The sequence below is a fragment of the Podarcis pityusensis genome, assembly GCF_964106645.2.
Source record: "Podarcis pityusensis genome assembly, chromosome: 13".
Taxonomy (NCBI): domain Eukaryota; kingdom Metazoa; phylum Chordata; class Lepidosauria; order Squamata; family Lacertidae; genus Podarcis; species Podarcis pityusensis.
The window spans coordinates 55,725,876-55,744,561 of record NC_138038.1 but is presented as its reverse complement, the minus strand read 5'-3'; the positions used below and the strand labels follow the sequence as shown (position 1 = coordinate 55,744,561).

The 18,686-nt window shown below is 54.5% G+C and overlaps 1 protein-coding gene across 3 annotated transcripts in view; it reads right to left on the bottom strand.

The window, feature by feature from the left end:
- Positions 1-8,730: 8,730 nt before the first annotated feature.
- The window catches only part of LOC308460990 (NXPE family member 3-like), a 34,171-nt gene continuing 24,215 nt past the window's right edge, over positions 8,731-18,686 (bottom strand). For 2 of the 3 annotated variants that reach the window (XM_080977538.1, XM_080977540.1), the window contains exons 2-6: positions 18,427-18,585; positions 14,442-15,169; positions 13,218-13,291; positions 12,772-12,984; positions 8,731-11,921 (exon numbers count right to left, since the gene is read on the bottom strand). In XM_080977538.1, coding sequence (XP_080833664.1) covers positions 11,392-11,921; positions 12,772-12,984; positions 13,218-13,291; positions 14,442-15,169; positions 18,427-18,585 — 1,704 coding nt within the window. In that variant the 3' untranslated portion in view covers positions 8,731-11,391. The remainder of the gene's footprint in view (positions 11,922-12,771; positions 12,985-13,217; positions 13,292-14,441; positions 15,170-18,426; positions 18,586-18,686) is intronic. The other variant, XM_080977539.1, reaches the window with a different exon arrangement.

The window sequence follows — 18,686 nt, the reverse complement described above, 5'->3', positions numbered from 1 at the left end:
CAACAGCAGCCTCTCCTCCTCCTCCCCTGCTCTCCAGCAACCGCTAGGAGCTGCCCAAGCTGCCAGGGGAAATAGGGATGTTCTGGGCAGTGGCGAAGCTGCATGGTCTGGCACCTGGGGTGGATAACAGGTGGTGGCATGGCTGGCGCACATCCCAGAGGAGCGTGGTGCGTCGCCCGTGGGGGCATGGCACACGTCCCCGGGGCGTAGTGCATGGCGCAGTGGGGGGTGGCGTGTGTCCAGGGGTGGCGGCGATGGTACCCCCCTCCCCGATGGTGCTGGGGGCTCTGCGCTCACCCCGCTCCTCTGCCAGTGGTTCTGGGATCACAGCAGAAACCAGGATGACTTCAGGACACTTTGAATGGTGTGTAGATGTTAAATATTTTCTGGAACATATGCAGATGCCTTTATAAATGGACTCGTTGAGCCCTGGGTTACATTGAAGGGTTTGATGCAACCGCAACAGAATATTATTGTCAGGGCTGCCTCAAGTCTCAGCTCACAAAAGACCAACGCCTTTCTTTTCTTATATACAAAAGTGTTTATTGCAGTTCATTGTTTGCTTCAGATCCGAGGCGCGCAGCCCTACGTCTGTTAGGCTTAGACCGCTGAAGTCCCTTCTGAATCCGTCCCTCCCCTGCACCAGTTTAAGAGGCTTGCGCTGCTCCACCTCTTTCTCTCTTTCCTTTTCCGCAGGGTCTTTCTGCCCGCTGGGGTTTCGCCCCTCCTGGATTCCTCCGATGCGGAATCAGACTGCTCTTGCCCCCTCCTGCGGGCTTTGGGACCTGGCCCCTCCTCCGGGCTCCCTGTACTTCCGCGCGCCTCTACATTTGAACTTGGCGCGCGCGCCCAACCTCTAACTTTCCTTTTGACAGCTATGCTACTCCCTTCACTACTCCCCTCCCCTTCCGGGAGGGTGGCTTGTTCCGACCTCCCTCCTTTCTCTACTGCCGGAGCCGCCTCCCCTGATACACTTGAACCTCCACCCCCTTCGCTGCACTCTGGCGGGGAGGCTGGTCCTGACGCCCAGCTGCCACTTTGGGATCCCCCGCTGGCCCCCTGCTCCTGACACGTCCCCCCTGGGGCTCCCCTGGCCTTGACCACCGGCGCCCCCTTCTGGGAATCCTCTGATTCGCTGGAAAGACTCATGGAATCTCTAGAGTCATCGTCATCCTCTTCCTCGCTGTCCTGGGATTCATCCCCATCGCTCTCGATCTCCTGCCTACCCTGTGCCTCTGTCCCTGAACCCCTGACAATTATTATTATTATTATTATTATTATTATTATTATTATTATTGTCAGGGCTGCCTCAAGTCTCAGCTCACAAAAGACCAACGCCTTTCTTTTCTTATATACAAAAGTGTTTATTGCAGTTCATTGTTTGCTTCAGATCCGAGGCGCGCAGCCCTACGTCTGCTAGGCTTAGACCGCTGAAGTCCCTTCTGAATCTGTCCCCGCCCTGCACCAGTTTAAGAGGCTTGCGCTGCTCCACCTCTTTCTCTCTTTCCTTTTCCGCAGGGTCTTTCTGCCCACTGGGGTTTCGCCCCTCCTGGATTCCTCCGATGCGGAATCAGACTGCTCTTGCCCCCTCCTGCGGGCTTTGGGACCTGGCCCCTCCTCCGGGCTCCCTGTACTTCCGCGCGCCTCTACATTTGAACTTGGCGCGCGCCCCCAACCTCTAACTTTCCTTTTGACAGTTACGCTACTCCCTTCACTACTCCCCTCCCCTTCCGGGAGGGTGGCTTGCTCCGACCTCCCTCCTTTCTCTACTGCCGGAGCCGCCTCCCCTGATACACTGGAACCTCCACCCCCTTCGCTGCACTCTGGCGGGGAGGCTGGTCCTGACGCCCAGCTGCCACTTTGGGATCCCCCGCTGGCCCCCTGCTCCTGACACGTCCCCCCTGGGGCTCCCCTGGCCTTGACCACCGGCGCCCCCTTCTGGGAATCCTCTGATTCGCTGGAAAGACTCATGGAATCTCTAGAGTCATCGTCATCCTCTTCCTCGCTGTCCTGGGATTCATCCCCATCGCTCTCCATCTCCTGCCTACCCTGTGCCTCTGTCCCTGAACCCCTGACATCCATCCCCCCCTCGAAGCCCCCCCTTCCCCCCTCCCGCTGCTCGGGCGCAGGTTCCGGGAGCTCCGTTGTAGCGGGGGTAGACGCTGGATACAGTTCATCGACGTCGATCTCCTCTGCTTCCAGTTCAGTGTATGCGTGCTCGAAACCGGGGTCCTCCCCCAACACATCCAAACCCTTCCCTCCCCCTGTTACTTCAGGCGATGCTGCTTGCCAAGGCCCCCTTCGCCACCCCACTTCTGGTTGATCGTCCCACCAATAAGAGCGGTCCGTGTCCACCCCCGAGCACGATCCCCTTGGAGGGCTCGATTCCGGTGTGGTCTCCTCTGCGGAGGAGAACCCCCGGAAGGTGCTGCCTGAAAGTGTGGGCGTAAAAAGCCAGTCGTCAAAATACTCCTCTGGCATGGGCCTGTGTGGGAAGAGTGCATGGAACTCGTCTTTAAGAAGAGGTTCCTCCAGAGCATAATCTGGCACCCAACTGTTGGCGCTGGCCGGGGTACCTTCCCTGGCGAGGAGGTATTCCACTCCCTCCTCCCCCCATCTCGAGTCCAGAATTTCCGTGACCTCGTTGAGTGTCGGGGTCCTCGGTGACTCCCCCCCCCTGGTGATTCTCTATGTGGGTCTGGTGCCGTCCCTGGCTCCTGAAATCTGTGTGGGGCCTTGTAGGGTGTAAGCACCGACCTATGAAAGACCGGGTGCATTCGGGAACCTTCTGGGAGGGTCAACCGAAAAGCTACGGGATTGATCCTGCCCTCAACTTGGTATGGCCCTAGCTGTTTGTGTCCTAGCTTCTTCTTAGCTAACGACTTGGCCGGCACCGCCTGGGCTGCTAACCATACCCAGTCCCCCACCTGGATGTCTTCTCCTGCCCTCCTGTGCCTGTCTGCCTGCACTTTGTAGGCGTGTTTAGCTAGTTCCAAGTGCCGTCGTAGCTCCTCGTGGACCTCCTGCAATTCTGCTGCTAAATGCTCAGCTCCCTGCAACTCCCCCTGCGTCGTTGTCTCCAACGCCGGGAAGGTTCTGGGATGTCGCCCATTGTTGGCGAAGAACGGTGTCACCCCCGTTGACGCGTGCTTCGTGTTGTTGTAGGCAAACTCGGCCATCGGTAAGTAGTCCACCCAAGTTGCAGGCTTTTGATTGGCGTAACATCGCAGGTACTGCTGCATGATGGCGTTGACCCTCTCCGCTTGGCCGTTGGTTTGCGGGTGTCTCGCCGACGCTAAGTTGATCTTGACATTCAGGATGCCCAGGAGCTTCTGCCAGAAACTGGAAATGAATTGGCGACCCCGGTCGGACAGGATGGACCGCGGTAAGCCGTGCACCCGGAACACGTGGTCTATGAACAGCTTGGCGGTCTGTTCCGCTGTTGCCACCTTCGCGCAAGGAATGAAGTGCGCCATCTTGGTGAACAGGTCTACAACCACAAGCACCGCCGTCTTGCCCCGCGAACTGGGCAGATCAGTAACAAAGTCCAGCGCCACCCGTTCCCACGGCTGTAGTGGCGTCTCCAGCGGTTCCAGCAATCCCGCTGGCTTCTTGTGCACTGGCTTGCACCTCTGACAAATGTCACACCTGGCGACGTAATCTGCGACCTCTCCCCGCATCTGGGGCCACCAAAAGTCTCTGGCTACTAAGTCCGCCGTCTTTTCTTTGCCGAAGTGACCCGCGCTGGGTGCGTCGTGTAACTGCTGTAAAACCTTCGCGCGGAGATCGTCTCCGGGCACGTAGAGAGCACCTTTGCGGGTCAGCAGACCGTCGCGTATCTGGAATTCGCCGTCCTTTGCTGTCCCTCTTCGCACCTCCTCCATCTTGGATTGTGCGAACGGATCCGTCTGCAGCGCGCGTCGTACCGCGTCCAGGTCCACGGCGGCGGAAGCGCACGCCCACGCTTGCGGTGCGAAAATGTGCCTGGCTGCCACTGGTGCCGCTTCCTCGAGATACTGCGGTTTCCTGGAGAGCGCATCCGCTATGACGTTGTTGTCTCCCGGGATATACTCTATCCGGAAATCGAAATCCGCAAAGAACTCCGCCCATCTCATGTGCCTCTGGCTCTGGAGCTTCGCCGTGCGCCAATACTCTAGGTTCTTGTGGTCCGTGCGGACCTGCACGGTGTGCTTGGCTCCGATAAGGAAGTGCCGCCACGCCTTGAAAGCCGCGTGGATGGCCAACAACTCCCTGTCCCAGATGGTGTAGTTCTGTTCCGACTTGCTGAGCTTCCGGGAATAGAAAGCGCAGGGCCTCCAGTTCCCTTGCGGATCTTCCTGCAAGAGGACGGCCCCCACTGCTCTGTCAGATGCGTCAGTCTCAACCCGCATGGGCCTGCCGGGATTCACGTGTAGCAGCTGGTCTTCGGACGCGAAGAGACTCTTAAGTCTCCTGAAGGACTGCTCCGCCTGGTCCGTCCAGGTGAACTTTTTCTTCTTGGAACTGAGGGTGTCCGTGATAGCTGCCGTCTCTTTCGCGAAACCCCTGATGAACTTGCGGTAAAAGTTGGCGAAACCGACGAACCTCTGGACCTCCTTCCGATTGCGCGGACTATTCCAGTCCAACACCGCGCGGACTTTGGCGCTGTCCATGGCTAGTCCCTTGTCTGACAGCCGGTAGCCCAGGAAATCCACCTCCGTCACGTCGAACTGGCACTTCTCCAGTTTGGCGTAGAGCCTGTGCTCCCGTAGCCTCTGCAGGACCTCCTTTACGTCTCTCTCGTGAGTCTCCTGCGATTCTGAGAAGATCAGAATGTCGTTGAGGAAGCATACGCACTTCTTGTAGAGGAGTCCTGCTAGCACGTGGTGCATGAATGCTTGGAAACAGTGGGAGCCATTTTGGAGACCAAACGGCATAACTCTGTATTCATAGGTGCCCAGCGGCGTGAACATGGCCGTCTTCCACTCGTCACCTTCCCTCATGCGTATTAGATTGTATGCTCCACGTAGATCCAACTTGGTGAAGATCCTCCCCTTCCTCACCGTCGCGAGCAGGTCGTCAATCTTGGGCATGGGGATGGCCTTGGGCTTTGTCATCGAGTTGATGGCCCTATAGTCCACAATGAGCCTTTTTTGGGGCGTGTCCTTCTTCTTCACGAAAAACACAGGACTGCCCCCCACGGCCTTGGATTCTCGGATGAATCCCCGCTTCAAATTGTGATCTATGAACTCCCGGAGTTCCTGCATTTCATCTTCAGACATGGAATACAGCTTCGCAGTCGGCAGCGTCGCCCCTGGTAAGAGGTCAATTGCACAGTCGTAGGGCCGGTGGGGTGGTAATTGGTCAGCTTCCTTTTCACAGAAGACCTCCAAAAACCCCTTGTACTTGTGGGGCACTGCCTGCACCATGCCTAGATGCAACTGCTGCCCTTCCTCCTGGCCCTCCTCCTCCTGGCCTGTCTGGATGCAATGTTGTGCGCAGTAGGACGAGCCAAAGGTGAGCTGCCGCTGGTACCACGCTAATGATGGGCTGTGTCTATCCAGCCAACTCATGCCTAACACTATAGGCGTGTCTGACAGTTGGGTGACATTGAAACTGATGACCTCGCGATGATTCCCAATTTTCAGCAGCATGGGTGGCGTCTGTTGTACCACTTGCCCACCCAGCAACTTTCTGCCATCTACCGTGACGACGTTCAGAGGCAGCGTGGCTGGTAGTAGCGCTATGCGATGCTGCTTGATGAACTGCATCCCCACGAAGTCTGCGTTGCTCCCTGAGTCAATCGTAATGGGGACTTCCAGGGTGAGTCCATTAGGTAGCTGGAGAGTAGCAGTGAGCTGCACCACTGGCTTGGGTGGTAAGGGGTCTGTAGGCTGCAAAAGCGCTGGGGACTGCTTCACTGACTTGCCTGGTGGAGCCCCAGCATCTCTGCTTCCATCCAGGCATTCTCGTTTCCCTGAAACTGTTCTCCTTGGAACTCTTCCCCTGTTACTGTTGCTAAGGCTGCAGTGTGCTTCTGGAGCCTCTGGGGACACTCTTTAGCCATGTGCTGTGGACTGTCACAGATGTAACACTTCCTGGTCCCTCTAGGAGGCTTCGCCTTGACTGCTCCGGACGCTGAGGCTCCGGCAGCTGACTGAGCCTTTGCACGACCCAGCTCCATTGGCTCCTCCCCTCCCTTCAGCATAGGCGAGGGATTTGTACGTCCCAGGTCCCTGGGAAGAAGAAAAGGAGGCGCTCTAGCTGGTGGGCGGACGTGACGCCCCTCCTCACTGTGCCAAGGGCGTTCTTCGTGGCGCACCCCTATCGTGAGTGCCCTCTGGACGACGTCTGCTAGGGTTTGAGGTCTGTCTCCCCTAGCCAGCTCATCTTTTACTGAGCCATGAAGCCCCTCCCAAAACAAGTCTCTCACTGCCAGGGAGTCTTTTTCCCAGCCCAGCACATTCAGCAATGCAAAAAAGCGAGAATGGTACTGACGCACTGTAGCCTTGCCCTGCCGCAATCCATGCATCTCCTGGCGCGCCACATCAACGTCAACGGTAGATTGGAAGCAAGCGTCCATGGCTTTGATAAATTCGTCAGAGTCCCTGCGGGCAAGACCATCTTCGCGCCACAAATTGCGTAACCAGGTTCTAGCTTCCCCATGCAAATGCGACACAATAAAGCCTACTTTCTCCTCCTCATCTTTGAAGTCTTTTCGAAGCAAATGCAGCGCGTATAGGACGTCTGCTCTGAAATTGGGATAATGCTTCTGGTTCCCATCGAAGTGGGCTACTAAATTGCCTCCCCTTCGTCCGAGAGCGATTCCCTCTGATCTGGACCCCGGGAACCCCTGTTTGCACGCCTGATCCCACCTGGCTTGCAGATCCTGGCATCGCGCTTCTGCTTCGGCAACTGTCTTCTGAGAGACCCGTACTGCAACGGAGAGTTCAGCGACTGCGTTTTGCAGGGTCGTTATCTGCTCCTCAGTAGTCATGTCTGCCAAACTTCGTGAGCTTTGCAAAAAAAATTTTTTGCAGTTTTTTTGAGAAGGGACTTACTGTCAGGGCTGCCTCAAGTCTCAGCTCACAAAAGACCAACGCCTTTCTTTTCTTATATACAAAAGTGTTTATTGCAGTTCATTGTTTGCTTCAGATCCGAGGCGCGCAGCCCTACGTCTGCTAGGCTTAGACCGCTGAAGTCCCTTCTGAATCTGTCCCTGCCCTGCACCAGTTTAAGAGGCTTGCGCTGCTCCACCTCTTTCTCTCTTTCCTTTTCCGCAGGGTCTTTCTGCCCACTGGGGTTTCGCCCCTCCTGGATTCCTCCAACGCGGAATCAGACTGCTCTTGCCCCCTCCTGCGGGCTTTGGGACCTGGCCCCTCCTCCGGGCTCCCTGTATTTCCGCGCGCCTCTACATTTGAACTTGGCGCGCGCCCCCAACCTCTAACTTTCCTTTTGACAGCTACGCTACTCCCTTCACTACTCCCCTCCCCTTCCGGGAGGGTGGCTTGCTCCGACCTCCCTCCTTTCTCTACTGCCGGAGCCGCCTCCCCTGATACACTGGAACCTCCACCCCCTTCGCTGCACTCTGGCGGGGAGGCTGGTCCTGACGCCCAGCTGCCACTTTGGGATCCCCCGCTGGCCCCCTGCTCCTGACAAGTCCCCCCTGGGGCTCCCCTGGCCTTGACCACCGGCGCCCCCTTCTGGGAATCCTCTGATTCGCTGGAAAGACTCATGGAATCTCTAGAGTCATTGTCATCCTCTTCCTCGCTGTCCTGGGATTCATCCCCATCGCTCTCCATCTCCTGCCTACCCTGTGCCTCTGTCCCTGAACCCCTGACAATTATTATTATTACTACTACTACTACTACTACTACCCCTCCCATCTGGCTCGGTTTCCCCAGACACTCTGAGTGGCTTACAGCACATTCCTCAGGGCAGGCGCCACTACCGAGAAGGCCCTCTGTCTGGTTCTCTGTAACTTCCCTTCTCGCAGTGAGGGAACCAGCAGAAGGCCCTCGGAGCTGGACCTCAGTGTCTGGGCAGAAGGATGGGGGTGGAGACGCTCCTTCAAGTATACTGCGCTGAGGCTGTTTAGGGCTTTAAAAGTCAGCACCAACACTTTGAATTGTGCTCAGAAACATACTGGGAGCCAATGTAGCTCTTTCAGGACCAGTGTTATATGGTCTCGGTGGCCACTCCCAGTCCCCAGTCTAGCTGTCACATTCTGGATTTGTTGTAGTTTCCAGGTCACCTTCAAAGGTAGCCCCACGTAGAGCGCATTGCAGTAGTCCGCACGGGAGATAACCAGAGCATGCACCACTCTGTTGAGACAGTCTGCGGGGAGGGAGGGTCTCATCCTGCATACCAGATGGAGCTGGTAGACAGCTGCCCCAGACACAGAATTGACCTGTGCCTCCATGGACAGCTGTGAGTCCAAATGACTCCCAGGCTGTGCACCTGGTTCTTCAGGGGCACAGTTACCCCATTCAGGACCAGGAAGTCCCCCATATCTGCCTGCCCCATTCCACAAAAACAGTACTTCTGTCTTGTCAGGATTCAACCTCAATCTGTTAGCCACCATCCATCCCCCAACTGCCTCCAGAAACTCACACAGGACCTTCACTGCCTTCACTGGTTCTGGTTTAAGAGAGAGGTAGAGCTGGGTATCATCCACATACTGATAAACACCCAGCCCAAACCCCCTGGTGATCAGCATGTTGGCTGAAGACAAAAATTTCCAGAGGGAGGTTATATGCAATTTACTCTTTATTTTGATTTTCTATCAAAATTCATCTGCCCCTGCTGCAACAAGGCATGTCTTTCCTATATGGGTGTCTACAGCCACAGCAGGTGCTGCAACCTTCCAATGGTTGGACTTCACCCCCCCAAAGAACACTCCTCCATGGTCTCCTGAGACAGATGAATGCAAGGAGGAAGATTGCTAATCTGGGCCCTGCTAGGCCTACGTCTCCGTCATGCACACAGCAGAGCAGCCATGATATATCAAGATGAAGGACACCAGACCTCCTTTGTGTCTAACAAACTGCTTGGAGCCGTGTGCACATATTGGCTGCTTTAGATAAGGTTCATGGAGACATTGGCCTTACAACTGGGCAGCAGGAACAGCAGCCAGGATCCAAGACAAAGGTGTCAGGCGCTTTGGCAAAGCGGCGCTGAAGGGGCTTCAAAGTTCCCTCCATTCCCTGGAACATTGCTGATCCAGGGCAGTTGGCGGGGGTAGGTTTCCCTGGCTGTTTTTCCTTTTCTGCCTTGGTGCCTGCTTTACTTCACATGCTGTTATGAGGCTGGCAGCCATGGATTGTTACTGATCTAAACCTAGATTAGTTTCACAACCAGATGGGTTGGAGGGAGTCAGGCGTTGCATTATTTGCTGTAACTGATAGCTCTGTGCTTGCTGATTATTAGTTCCTGTGCAAATTAAGTTGCATTTAATATAATGTGAAAATAACTTTATTCTTAAATATTTCATCTTGCCTTAATTCCTTTAAATTCAATCTTCTATGCCACTCCTGCATAAGGTTTATATCATTTATCATTCTGTTTCATTTCATTTAATAGATCTGTTGCACACCACCCCAATCTCCAAGCGCTGAGAGTCCCCAGGGATTCCAGGCACTTACCCAGGGTTCAGTTTGGTTGGAATGAAAGCCAGCAGAGACCATGGTGTCTTCAGGATGTGTGGCTTATTTACATATATCTACAACCCAAGCATAGGGTGCTGGGGCTCCCAGCACTGACACCCAAGAAGGTCTTGCTTCTTCCAGCATTGGATTCCAGCAAAGATCCAGCATGTCTCTCCTTCTCTGGCCTCTGCCTGCTTCCAGCCCAGCTCATACACACCCAGCTCTGGCCATTGTCCTTCTCACCACCAGCCAGGTAAGGGAGGGGATCTACCTGTCTGCCCTCTGACACAAAGCCATTCCATTCTTATACTAGTGACCCATATTTAGGGGTCATTATGGTCCTTACCTGACTAATTCAACAAAGGGATCCTCAATTAGATGTTGACCCTTATTGGATCCAGGAATTACGACACAGGCATCATACAGCCTAACTGCACATGCTCTGAGGTCCAAGCACAGTGGGCAGCCAAAGAGGACAGCAGTGTGACTGGGGTGGTGTGAGGGAGGTGCCAGTGCCTCTCAGGGGAGACCTAGCTGGCCCTTCTGAGGTTGAAGGGATCATCAGGCCCCAAAGCCACAAGTGTAACAGTCTTCCTCCCACCCTGCTCATAACAGAGGACACTTTTGGTCCCCCAGAGCTCCAGACTGTGTTTGTGAATTCTAAAGTGTCATAAATAAAAGGCACATTCCTAAATGCACAAGGTAAATGCACCCACGTAACTGCATAAACCTCATGTCTGAAAATGTACAGCAGCCATGCTTAGCTCCTAGCCAACCTCAGAGACTCCCTCAAGACACAGAGCAGGGAATTCCTAATAGGTTGCCCCTCTGTGAACAGATTTGACAAGGATCTATTGAATGGCCAAGCAGACCTGTTAAAGGAGCAGATATCTGTCCTTGGCAATGGATTCTGGAGTCCAGCTATTCACCATTTCAAAAGGATGTCTCCAACATCCATTAAGTATTTCCAGGCAACTTGATTGACAGACTTGAAATACGTTGGAGAAATATGGACTCTGAGCATGATCTGATTTCCATGTGCAGCCAATTTTGTGATGCACCGGTGATGTGGGTTGGGGTGTTCTTTCTGTGACAGGGCAGTCACTCTCTGAGGGTTTAAAAATTGTAACATGCTTTTGTTCAGGGCTCCCTCACCTCCTTGCAAGGGGGGCAGGCAGGGGTGAGTCTATTGCAGGGGTTGGCAAGGTTTACCTCGCCTGGGCCGGTTCACTCCAGCAGAGATCCCTCTGTGGGCTGGATTGCGTGTGCCTGTGATTTCCAACATTTGCATCTGCGCAGACGCAATTTCCAGCATCTGCGTCTGCACAGATGCAATTTCCAGCATTGTGAAAGCGAGTCCCCGTGCTGCGCTACACCAGTTTACCACAGTGTGTGGGGACTTGCCGAGCGGGCGGCTTGGTTCGGGGGGGCTCATGGGCCGGTTAAACGACCCCTGTGGGCCACTTGTGGCCCATGGGCCATAGGTTGCCGACCCCCTGGTCTATTGCAACAGACCAATACAGATCAGCAGCTTGCCTTGCTTCCTTCCATTTGTATCTCTGACCACAGCAGACCTCCAGGGACCCAAAGTCCCCCCATTTTCCCCATAACATTTGTGGCTGGGGGAAAAGGGTGCCCCCCACTTTTCTGGAGGCCCCTTTCCCCACTGCAGGGGATCTTCGACCCGCTGTGCAGAGTGTGGCAAGGCATCTGGCATCTGGAGACCCCTGCCTGGGGCTCCTTCCCTCTCCCTCCTGGCTCAGTCTCATGGGCAGACGTAGGAGAGGAAGGAGGCAACTTCGTTCTGCACCACGACTTTGCCAGGGTGGATGTTGTCGGGCAGGTAGTGGCAGGAGGTCATGGCCCAGGCATCCACAATGGCCACACGCAGGCCGGTGAACATGGCGCGCAGCAGGTGGTCCAGCTGCAGGGAGAGCCAGTCGCTGCCGTAGACAGACTTGTAGCCGGTGTTGGCCGTCTTGATGACCACGGTGGTGAGGGGGCTGCGGGCCAAGAGCTGGGCCACAGCTTGCCGCACCCGGCGCAGCCGCCGGACGTAGACCTCCAGGGGGAAGGTGGTGAAGTGTGCCCAGAGCGTGAAGGCCACCACGGTGTCAGGGCCACCGCCTAGCCCATCCAGCTCGTTGGCCAGGTAGTGCAAGTCAGCCATCATGGTCTTGCCAGTGCGCAGAGGGAGACCGTGGGCACGCCAGCTCAGCACCAGGCCCCGGGTGGCCTCCACGGCCAGGAGAGGCCCCGACTGGTAAGTGACGTGGAGGTCGATGTGCTGGAGTGCTGGCAGGAGGGGCAGGGAGAGAGGGGGGACAGAGAGAGATTCAGACCCCAAACATCCCTGGGTTCTCCTGCTCTGGGTCCTGCCCACCCTCACAGGGACCCAGAGCAGCTAGAGCAGTGGTTAGGATCACAGAGTAGAAAGGGATCCCCAAGGGTCATCTACTCCAACCTTCTGCAACTCAGGAGTAATGTACTGAAACTTTATTCTCTGGGCTGCACTTTTGGAATAAAAATCTACTCCCGCCACACCAAATTTTTTCATTAATAAGAAATGTGTTGGAAAACCCAAGTTGGATTGTCCTCAGCATTTCTTGAGGCTCTTGCTCTCATTTGGAAAATATATCTATCCATATTCTGCAAATGCAAAAAATGATTTTGATGCTGTACTATACTATAATTTAAGCATTTCTCGAATTGCCCTTGAATCTTCTGCCACACTTGCTATCCTCTCCTGCTGCCCCACTATGGTGCGCCACACCCTTTGAGAACCCGCTCGGTTAGAGTGTTGGACTCAGACCTTGGAGAGACCAGGGTTTGAAGAGTTGCTGGATAGCTCAGTTGGTAGAGCACAAGAATCTTTCACTCAGGGTCATGGGTTCGAGACCCATGTTGGGTAAAATATAGTTATTTGGCCCCTTCCATGCTTCTCCTAGCCCCAGCCATCCATTCCTCCTCTTTCCACCCAGCATGACCAAATGGGACCTCCCTTGTACCCCCCTGCTCATTGTCCTCTTCCCTCCATTTCTTTTTGCCTGGTCTCCTCAGCTCAGCTCAGCTCAACCTGCCTCCGGTTCCACCTGAATGCCCAAAGTGTCCCCCCCGCCACTGCCCCAGGGGACCAGGCACTCACAAGGGATGAATTCCACCAGGAACTCCCACCACTGGCGCAGGGTGGAGTCTCCAACCATGTGGACGATCTTTCCTTTCAGGCAGCTGAGGGCCAAGTCTGGAGTAGTGAAGGGCCGACTGGAACACAGCAAGGAAACCCAGGTGTCCTGGTAGTAGAAGCCCACTGGGTTGGCGGGGGCAAGGCCAGGGCGGCACGGCTGAGGGGGTGGCGTCACTGCAGGGAAGCGGGCAAAGGAGAGAGATGGTCAGCTCCCACCAGGCCCGAAAAGTGCCACTCTGTCCAAAGAGACAGGAATTCACCATTTCAGAAGGATGTCTCCGACATCTATTATCAAGTATTTCCAGGCAACTTGATTGACAGACTTGAAATATGTTGGAGAAATATGTGACCAGGAAATAAAGGGACCAGGAACCAGCAGGGGGCAACTGACCCCCCTGGCAACTCACCGATGGCCTGCTGGGGGTTGGACAGCACCCGGATAACAGGCACACTCCCTGGGATGGGTTGGTCTGTCACAGCCCTGTGTGGACAGAGAGAAATGAGAAGTGGGGAAGGGGAAGGGGGGGTCCTGCAGGTGCTGCTGCCTGGGAAACTCCTGGCTCTAGGGAAGAACAAAGGGCATCAAGGGCCCCCAGAGCCCCTCCAGCAGCTGGTTCCGGCTGCTGACTGACCGTGCTGGTGCATCTCCCTCAGGCACCTTCACCTGCCTCGCCTCCGCCTTTCCTACCTGCTGCTTTTGGCTTTGGAGTCAGGGCCCAGAGAGACACTCTGCAGAAGCTGCCCAGGTGGCCCCTGGGAGATGGAGGGGCGCCTTCCCTGCCCTCCCCTCCCCACCCTGCTCTCTGTTGTTTTTCTTCAAAAGATTCTGTTGGGGGTGGGGATATACAAAAATTAATATCAAATATCTTTTTAGAATATCAAAGATAAAACAAACAGATCTAAATAAAAGCACATACAAAAAATGAAAAAGAAAAATAGGAGGGAAAGAAAAGAAGAAAGAAAAAAGGAGAACTTCTGATTCTTTGTCTGTCAACTGCATATAAAAATTATTCAAAACATTAGAAAATAACTGGAATTTTTTAAAATATATGATTACAGCAGAGAGACTCTTGTGTGGACAAAGATGGAAGTATTTATTATTCTTTAATATGGAGGTTGTTGAAGTTATTGGAAACAAAGCTGATATGTCTGATTAGAGAAAAACGATTGCTAACGTTTATTAATAAGAATAATTAGAGAACACCTTTTGAACTTCTTGTGTAAAAAGGAAAACGAATTAATCTGTGACATTTGTGTTGGACGTTTCAGGAAATATTGCCAGTTGTAGGTCATTCTAGAGTGAATATTTTGAATATTTTCTTTTATGTAACTGACAGAAAAATAAGTCTTTTTTACTTTCCCTCTCTTTTCCTCTTTTCATTTCCCCCCTTTCCTTTCCTTTCCTTTCCTTTCCTTTCCTTTCCTTTTCTCTTTTTGTTTTCCTTTGGTGTTTTCTCTTCTCTTTCTCTCGCTGTTTGTTTTCATTTATTTTATTTTCTCTTACTCTGGTATGAAAATGCTTTAATAAAACCTTATTAAAAGCAGAAACAAAACCCCCACCTCTCTCTTTGAAAGACCTGTCTAACAAGCCTCCTGGGCGACTTGGCACCCCCCCCCCCCGCCCCTCTCACCTCGCAAAGAGAGCCTTCTCCCTGGGCGCCAGCACGCTTTTGTAGCGCCCCGACGAGTGGCGCACAAGGGCCGCGCAAGGGTGCGCTTGGGGCCGCGCGCAGAACCAGCGCTCGCCGGTGCCCGGGTCCACGTACTGGCAGGCCGGCCCGGGCGGCGGGTGGACGTTGCACTCGGTCACCTCTTCCTTGCCCGGCTGGTCTGGCTGCGCGAAGTAGCCGGAGAAGGCGACCGTGGAGGGCTGCGAGCGGCGGATGCGGCGCAACAGCGCCACGGCCTCGCTGGAGTGGGTGAGGCGCACCGCCACGCGCACGGCGCCCGCCCACAGCAGCGGGAAGGCCAGCGTGTAGGAGCCGTTGCCGTGGTCCTGCACCGTCCCGGCCGCGGCCGCCTTCAGCTCCGGCGAGTGCACCTTGGCGCGCACGAAGTCGCCCCCGTAGCGCTTGCGCCGCCCGGCGTGGTCGCGCGCCTCCAGGCGCACCAGCAGCGTGTCGCCCACCGTGTAGTTGCGCGGGGCGTGCAGGAGCGCGTAGCCGCTCTTCTCCGGGCTGGTGGAGCTAGCGAACGCCACGTCGGCGGCCTCGGCGGGAGCCGGCCACGCGATCAGCTGGAGCAGCGCCTGCATCTCGCGGGCGTCTGGCGAGGGCATCGGGGTCGGGCGGGTGTCGCGCGCGGGCGGGGGCGCCGACTGGGCCCGGGGCTTCTCGGTGGCGATGATGTAGTACAGCACCTGCGGAGACAGAAGGAGAGCCGTCAGGCGGGCAGCAGAGCGGCGGAAGAGCCTGTGGCTGCTGGCTCTAGGGTGCCTCGAAGGAAAACTCGCGAGCAGTCTCCAAGCGCAGGGCCGTCTCCCCTCCTGGCAGGGCTGGCACCCAGAAGCATAGCTGCCTCTGTAGAGTGCCACGCCTAGCCTTTGTGGCCAGGAGCCATCGAGAGCCCTCTGTGGATTTTAAAAGCATATTTTAAAGAGGTCTAGAAAGGGAGACCCTCCCTCTCTTTTCCCAGCCCCCACCTCGAAGATTATGATGGTAGTGAATTAAATTTGTATACCGCCCTTCATCCATAGATCTCAGGGCGGATTACAGCATAAACATGGCCATTCACATCCTGCACAGGGTCTTTCCGCGCTCCCCACGACGCCTGCTGGCTACCGAGGAGAGACCCCATACCCGGGCTTTGCGCAGGGGGGTGTCTATTCCCTCTGTGCGCCAGGTGCCTCCAGTGAGGCTGAAGGGCAGATGGATGGATGCTCCTGACACATTTGGATTTTTATGACTTTTTTGTATTAGGCTTCTGCATTCTAGCCATCTTTTAGCGCAGTGTTTCTCAACTGGGGGCCATACGGCTCCCTGGGCCCTCCCCCCAGGATATTCCAAGGGGGCCACAGATGAAAATCGTGTAAATGGGGGGGGGGCACGGCACGAGGCGGCGGGGCCAGAGAGAGAAGTGAGAAGTGAAGAAAACAGAAGTGACCTAGAGAAAAAAACAAGAAAAAGACGTTGCTGTTTCTTTGCAAGAAGTGCTGCTAGAGCTGCAGAACGACGTTAGCAGCCAGAGTAACTTTCAGTCAAGAAAAACACCGTTTTTGGATAAAGTGTACAATATCTGAGCTGAGCTCCCTCAAGGTTCAGCAGACCACCACCCCCCAACCCTGAGAATGGGACCCTTTCCCAGCCCACTGGGACCTCAAGCCCTGCAGGAAGGAGGGGCAGGGCAGAGGGGGGCAGGGCATCTCCTGGTTAAGCTCCGCTGGTGCCCTTGTGGGGCTGAGTGAACTATGGAAGGCAGGGAGGTGCAATCCAAACATCTGAGGCTGAGGTGCGGCTCTGGAAGAGGAAGGAGCATCCATCATACTCCCAGACAACTGCTTATTATATTTGCTGCAACCCAGCAGGAACAGCGTCTTCCAAGAAGGATCTGGGAAGAGCCAAAGGGAAGGAGGGGAGGGGAGTGCCCGGAGGCAGTGCCAGGCCAACCCGTTGAGGAGATGGAGCCCCTGCTAACACACACACACACACACACACACACACACACACACACCAGTTTCCTTTGGGGCAGGGAACAAAAGACATTTTCTCTCAAAAAATTGACCCTGCACAATAAGCAACTGTAAGGAAGTTCTTGATTTTATTTTTAAAGCAAAGCTACCTTTTTAATCTTAACTCCCAATTTGGACTGCTCTTACTTTGCTCCTCACACACACCAAACACACAGCAACACCCATCAATTCTGCAAGTCCTCTTCCTACAGAGGGAGAGGGCGGGCAGGGGGACAAATCCCCTCCTCCAAGCTCCAAATCCAACAGGGATTCTGACGGCAAACCACTGCAGAGTGCATTTGACCCCAAAGGAAGAGGTTTAAGTAACTTCTGCCAACTTGGATAGAGGCACCACACGACTCCCCTCAAAGATTCCTGGATTTTGTTTGGGTGAGGGGAAATCTGGTCCAGTTGGGGGTGAACCATGGCTCCCAGGATCCTTGGGGGGGAGCCGTGTCCCTTAAATGTGCACATCCAGAACCCTGGCTGAGAAGGGCTGGAGGGGGAGATTAAGCGGCACTTCCCTCTCATCTCCACCAGTGAGTCAAGCTTTTTGCATTTCCCCCTTGCCCACCCAAGTGGCCAGCAAAGCACAAGGTCCCCCCTCAGAACTCAGAAGACCACCCAGCCCAACCCCTTTCCCCGAGAGATGGGCTCTTCCACATCTCATTCCCTTTGGCACCCAGCTCACTTGCCCCTGAAACATTACTGAGCAAAATGTGAGCACTCCAGGCAAACCAAGAGGCAGCTCATAGAATCATAGAATCGTAGAACTGGAAGGGACCCCGAGGGTCATCTGGTCTGTAAGGAATGAAAATGTCTCTTTTTCATAAAAGCATAAAAGGTCAAAAGGCCTCCAAAAGTTGCAGCTTCTGAGCAGAATGTTGCAACAACTCAGAAACCATAGACTCGCTTGGGGTCTTATCTTTACTGGCTTGGGGTTAGAATGCCAGAAAACAGGGTGGCTTACTGCTGGAATGTGGTTTAGACACTTCAGCAGGGTAGAACTGGATAGAAGTCATGTGCACCTAAGGGTGGTCAGGATGTGGCTTCATCTCTTGGGAAAATGCATGAGAACACACTTCCTTATTTGGGTAAAAGTAATTAAGAGTGATGGTCCCTGGATTTAGAGGGATGGGAGATGTCAATAGGGGCAGAGAGTTTAATATTTTAATTAGGCAGTCCTGATAAGACTGTAACCCCTGTGTGCCTCCACCCAATGGGGAACAGGTGATATAAACTTGTATTTTACTAAACTGGGGTGTGCCTGCTTTTGGGACACCCAAATCATGAAAGAAACATATATGTAATCAATAAACTAACTTTTTGCTGCTTCACCAATTTTGCTCAACTTTTTATTTAAAGGTCCCAGAGTCTTGGGACCGGTGTTTTATATCTCACATAGTCCAATCCCCTGAAATGCAGGAATCTCAACTACAGCATCCAAGACAGATAGCCACACACCTCTGCTTAAAAACCTCAAAGGAAGGAGAGACACACCCCCCCATGGGTCTTTTGTAGGTACTTGTGGGAACTTCAGGATGGGACCCCCCCCCCTGCTCAGGTTGCACGTCTGTCTGACACTGTCTGGCTTGATGGCGAATGCAAGTAGTAGGGCTCAGCAAGGACAGACCAGGAACAGGCCCCACAGAGGCAACATGTCCGCTCTTGACCCACATCACCATTCCTTTTCAATCACATGCACACCCTAAAGTCAACCCCACTGAGCCCTCCCCACTCCCTGCTGGGGCTTTTTAGTTGGGGGCAACTTGACTTAGCCCAGTGACCAGCAGCAGCCCCAGGAGATGCACAAACCACCACGATGCTCCCACCCGCCCCTTGAAAGACTGCATCCTCCCAAAGGGCTCCATTCAGCTTTTACCCCCACCCAGGCCTGGTATTTTTAGACAGCATGATACTCCCCCAGTCAACCTGCCCCCTTGACTCACCACCAGCAGGAGGGTTAGTCCAAAGCAGAAAAAAGCAGCTGGTCGGCAGCCCCCAGAAGTCTTCTTGGCCAGGTGTCTCATTGCTTCCTGTGCAGGACGGTCTGTGCTGACAGGGCACGAAGGTGGGAGTGACTTGCTCTCAGAGAGGCCAAGCGCAAGCTGCGAGGGGCAGAGAGCAGCCCAGGTGAAGGGAGGAAGGGAGTGGAGCAGTGAGGCCCTGGGTCCAGGGACACGCCTGTCTCCCGCTCTGGACCTTGCAG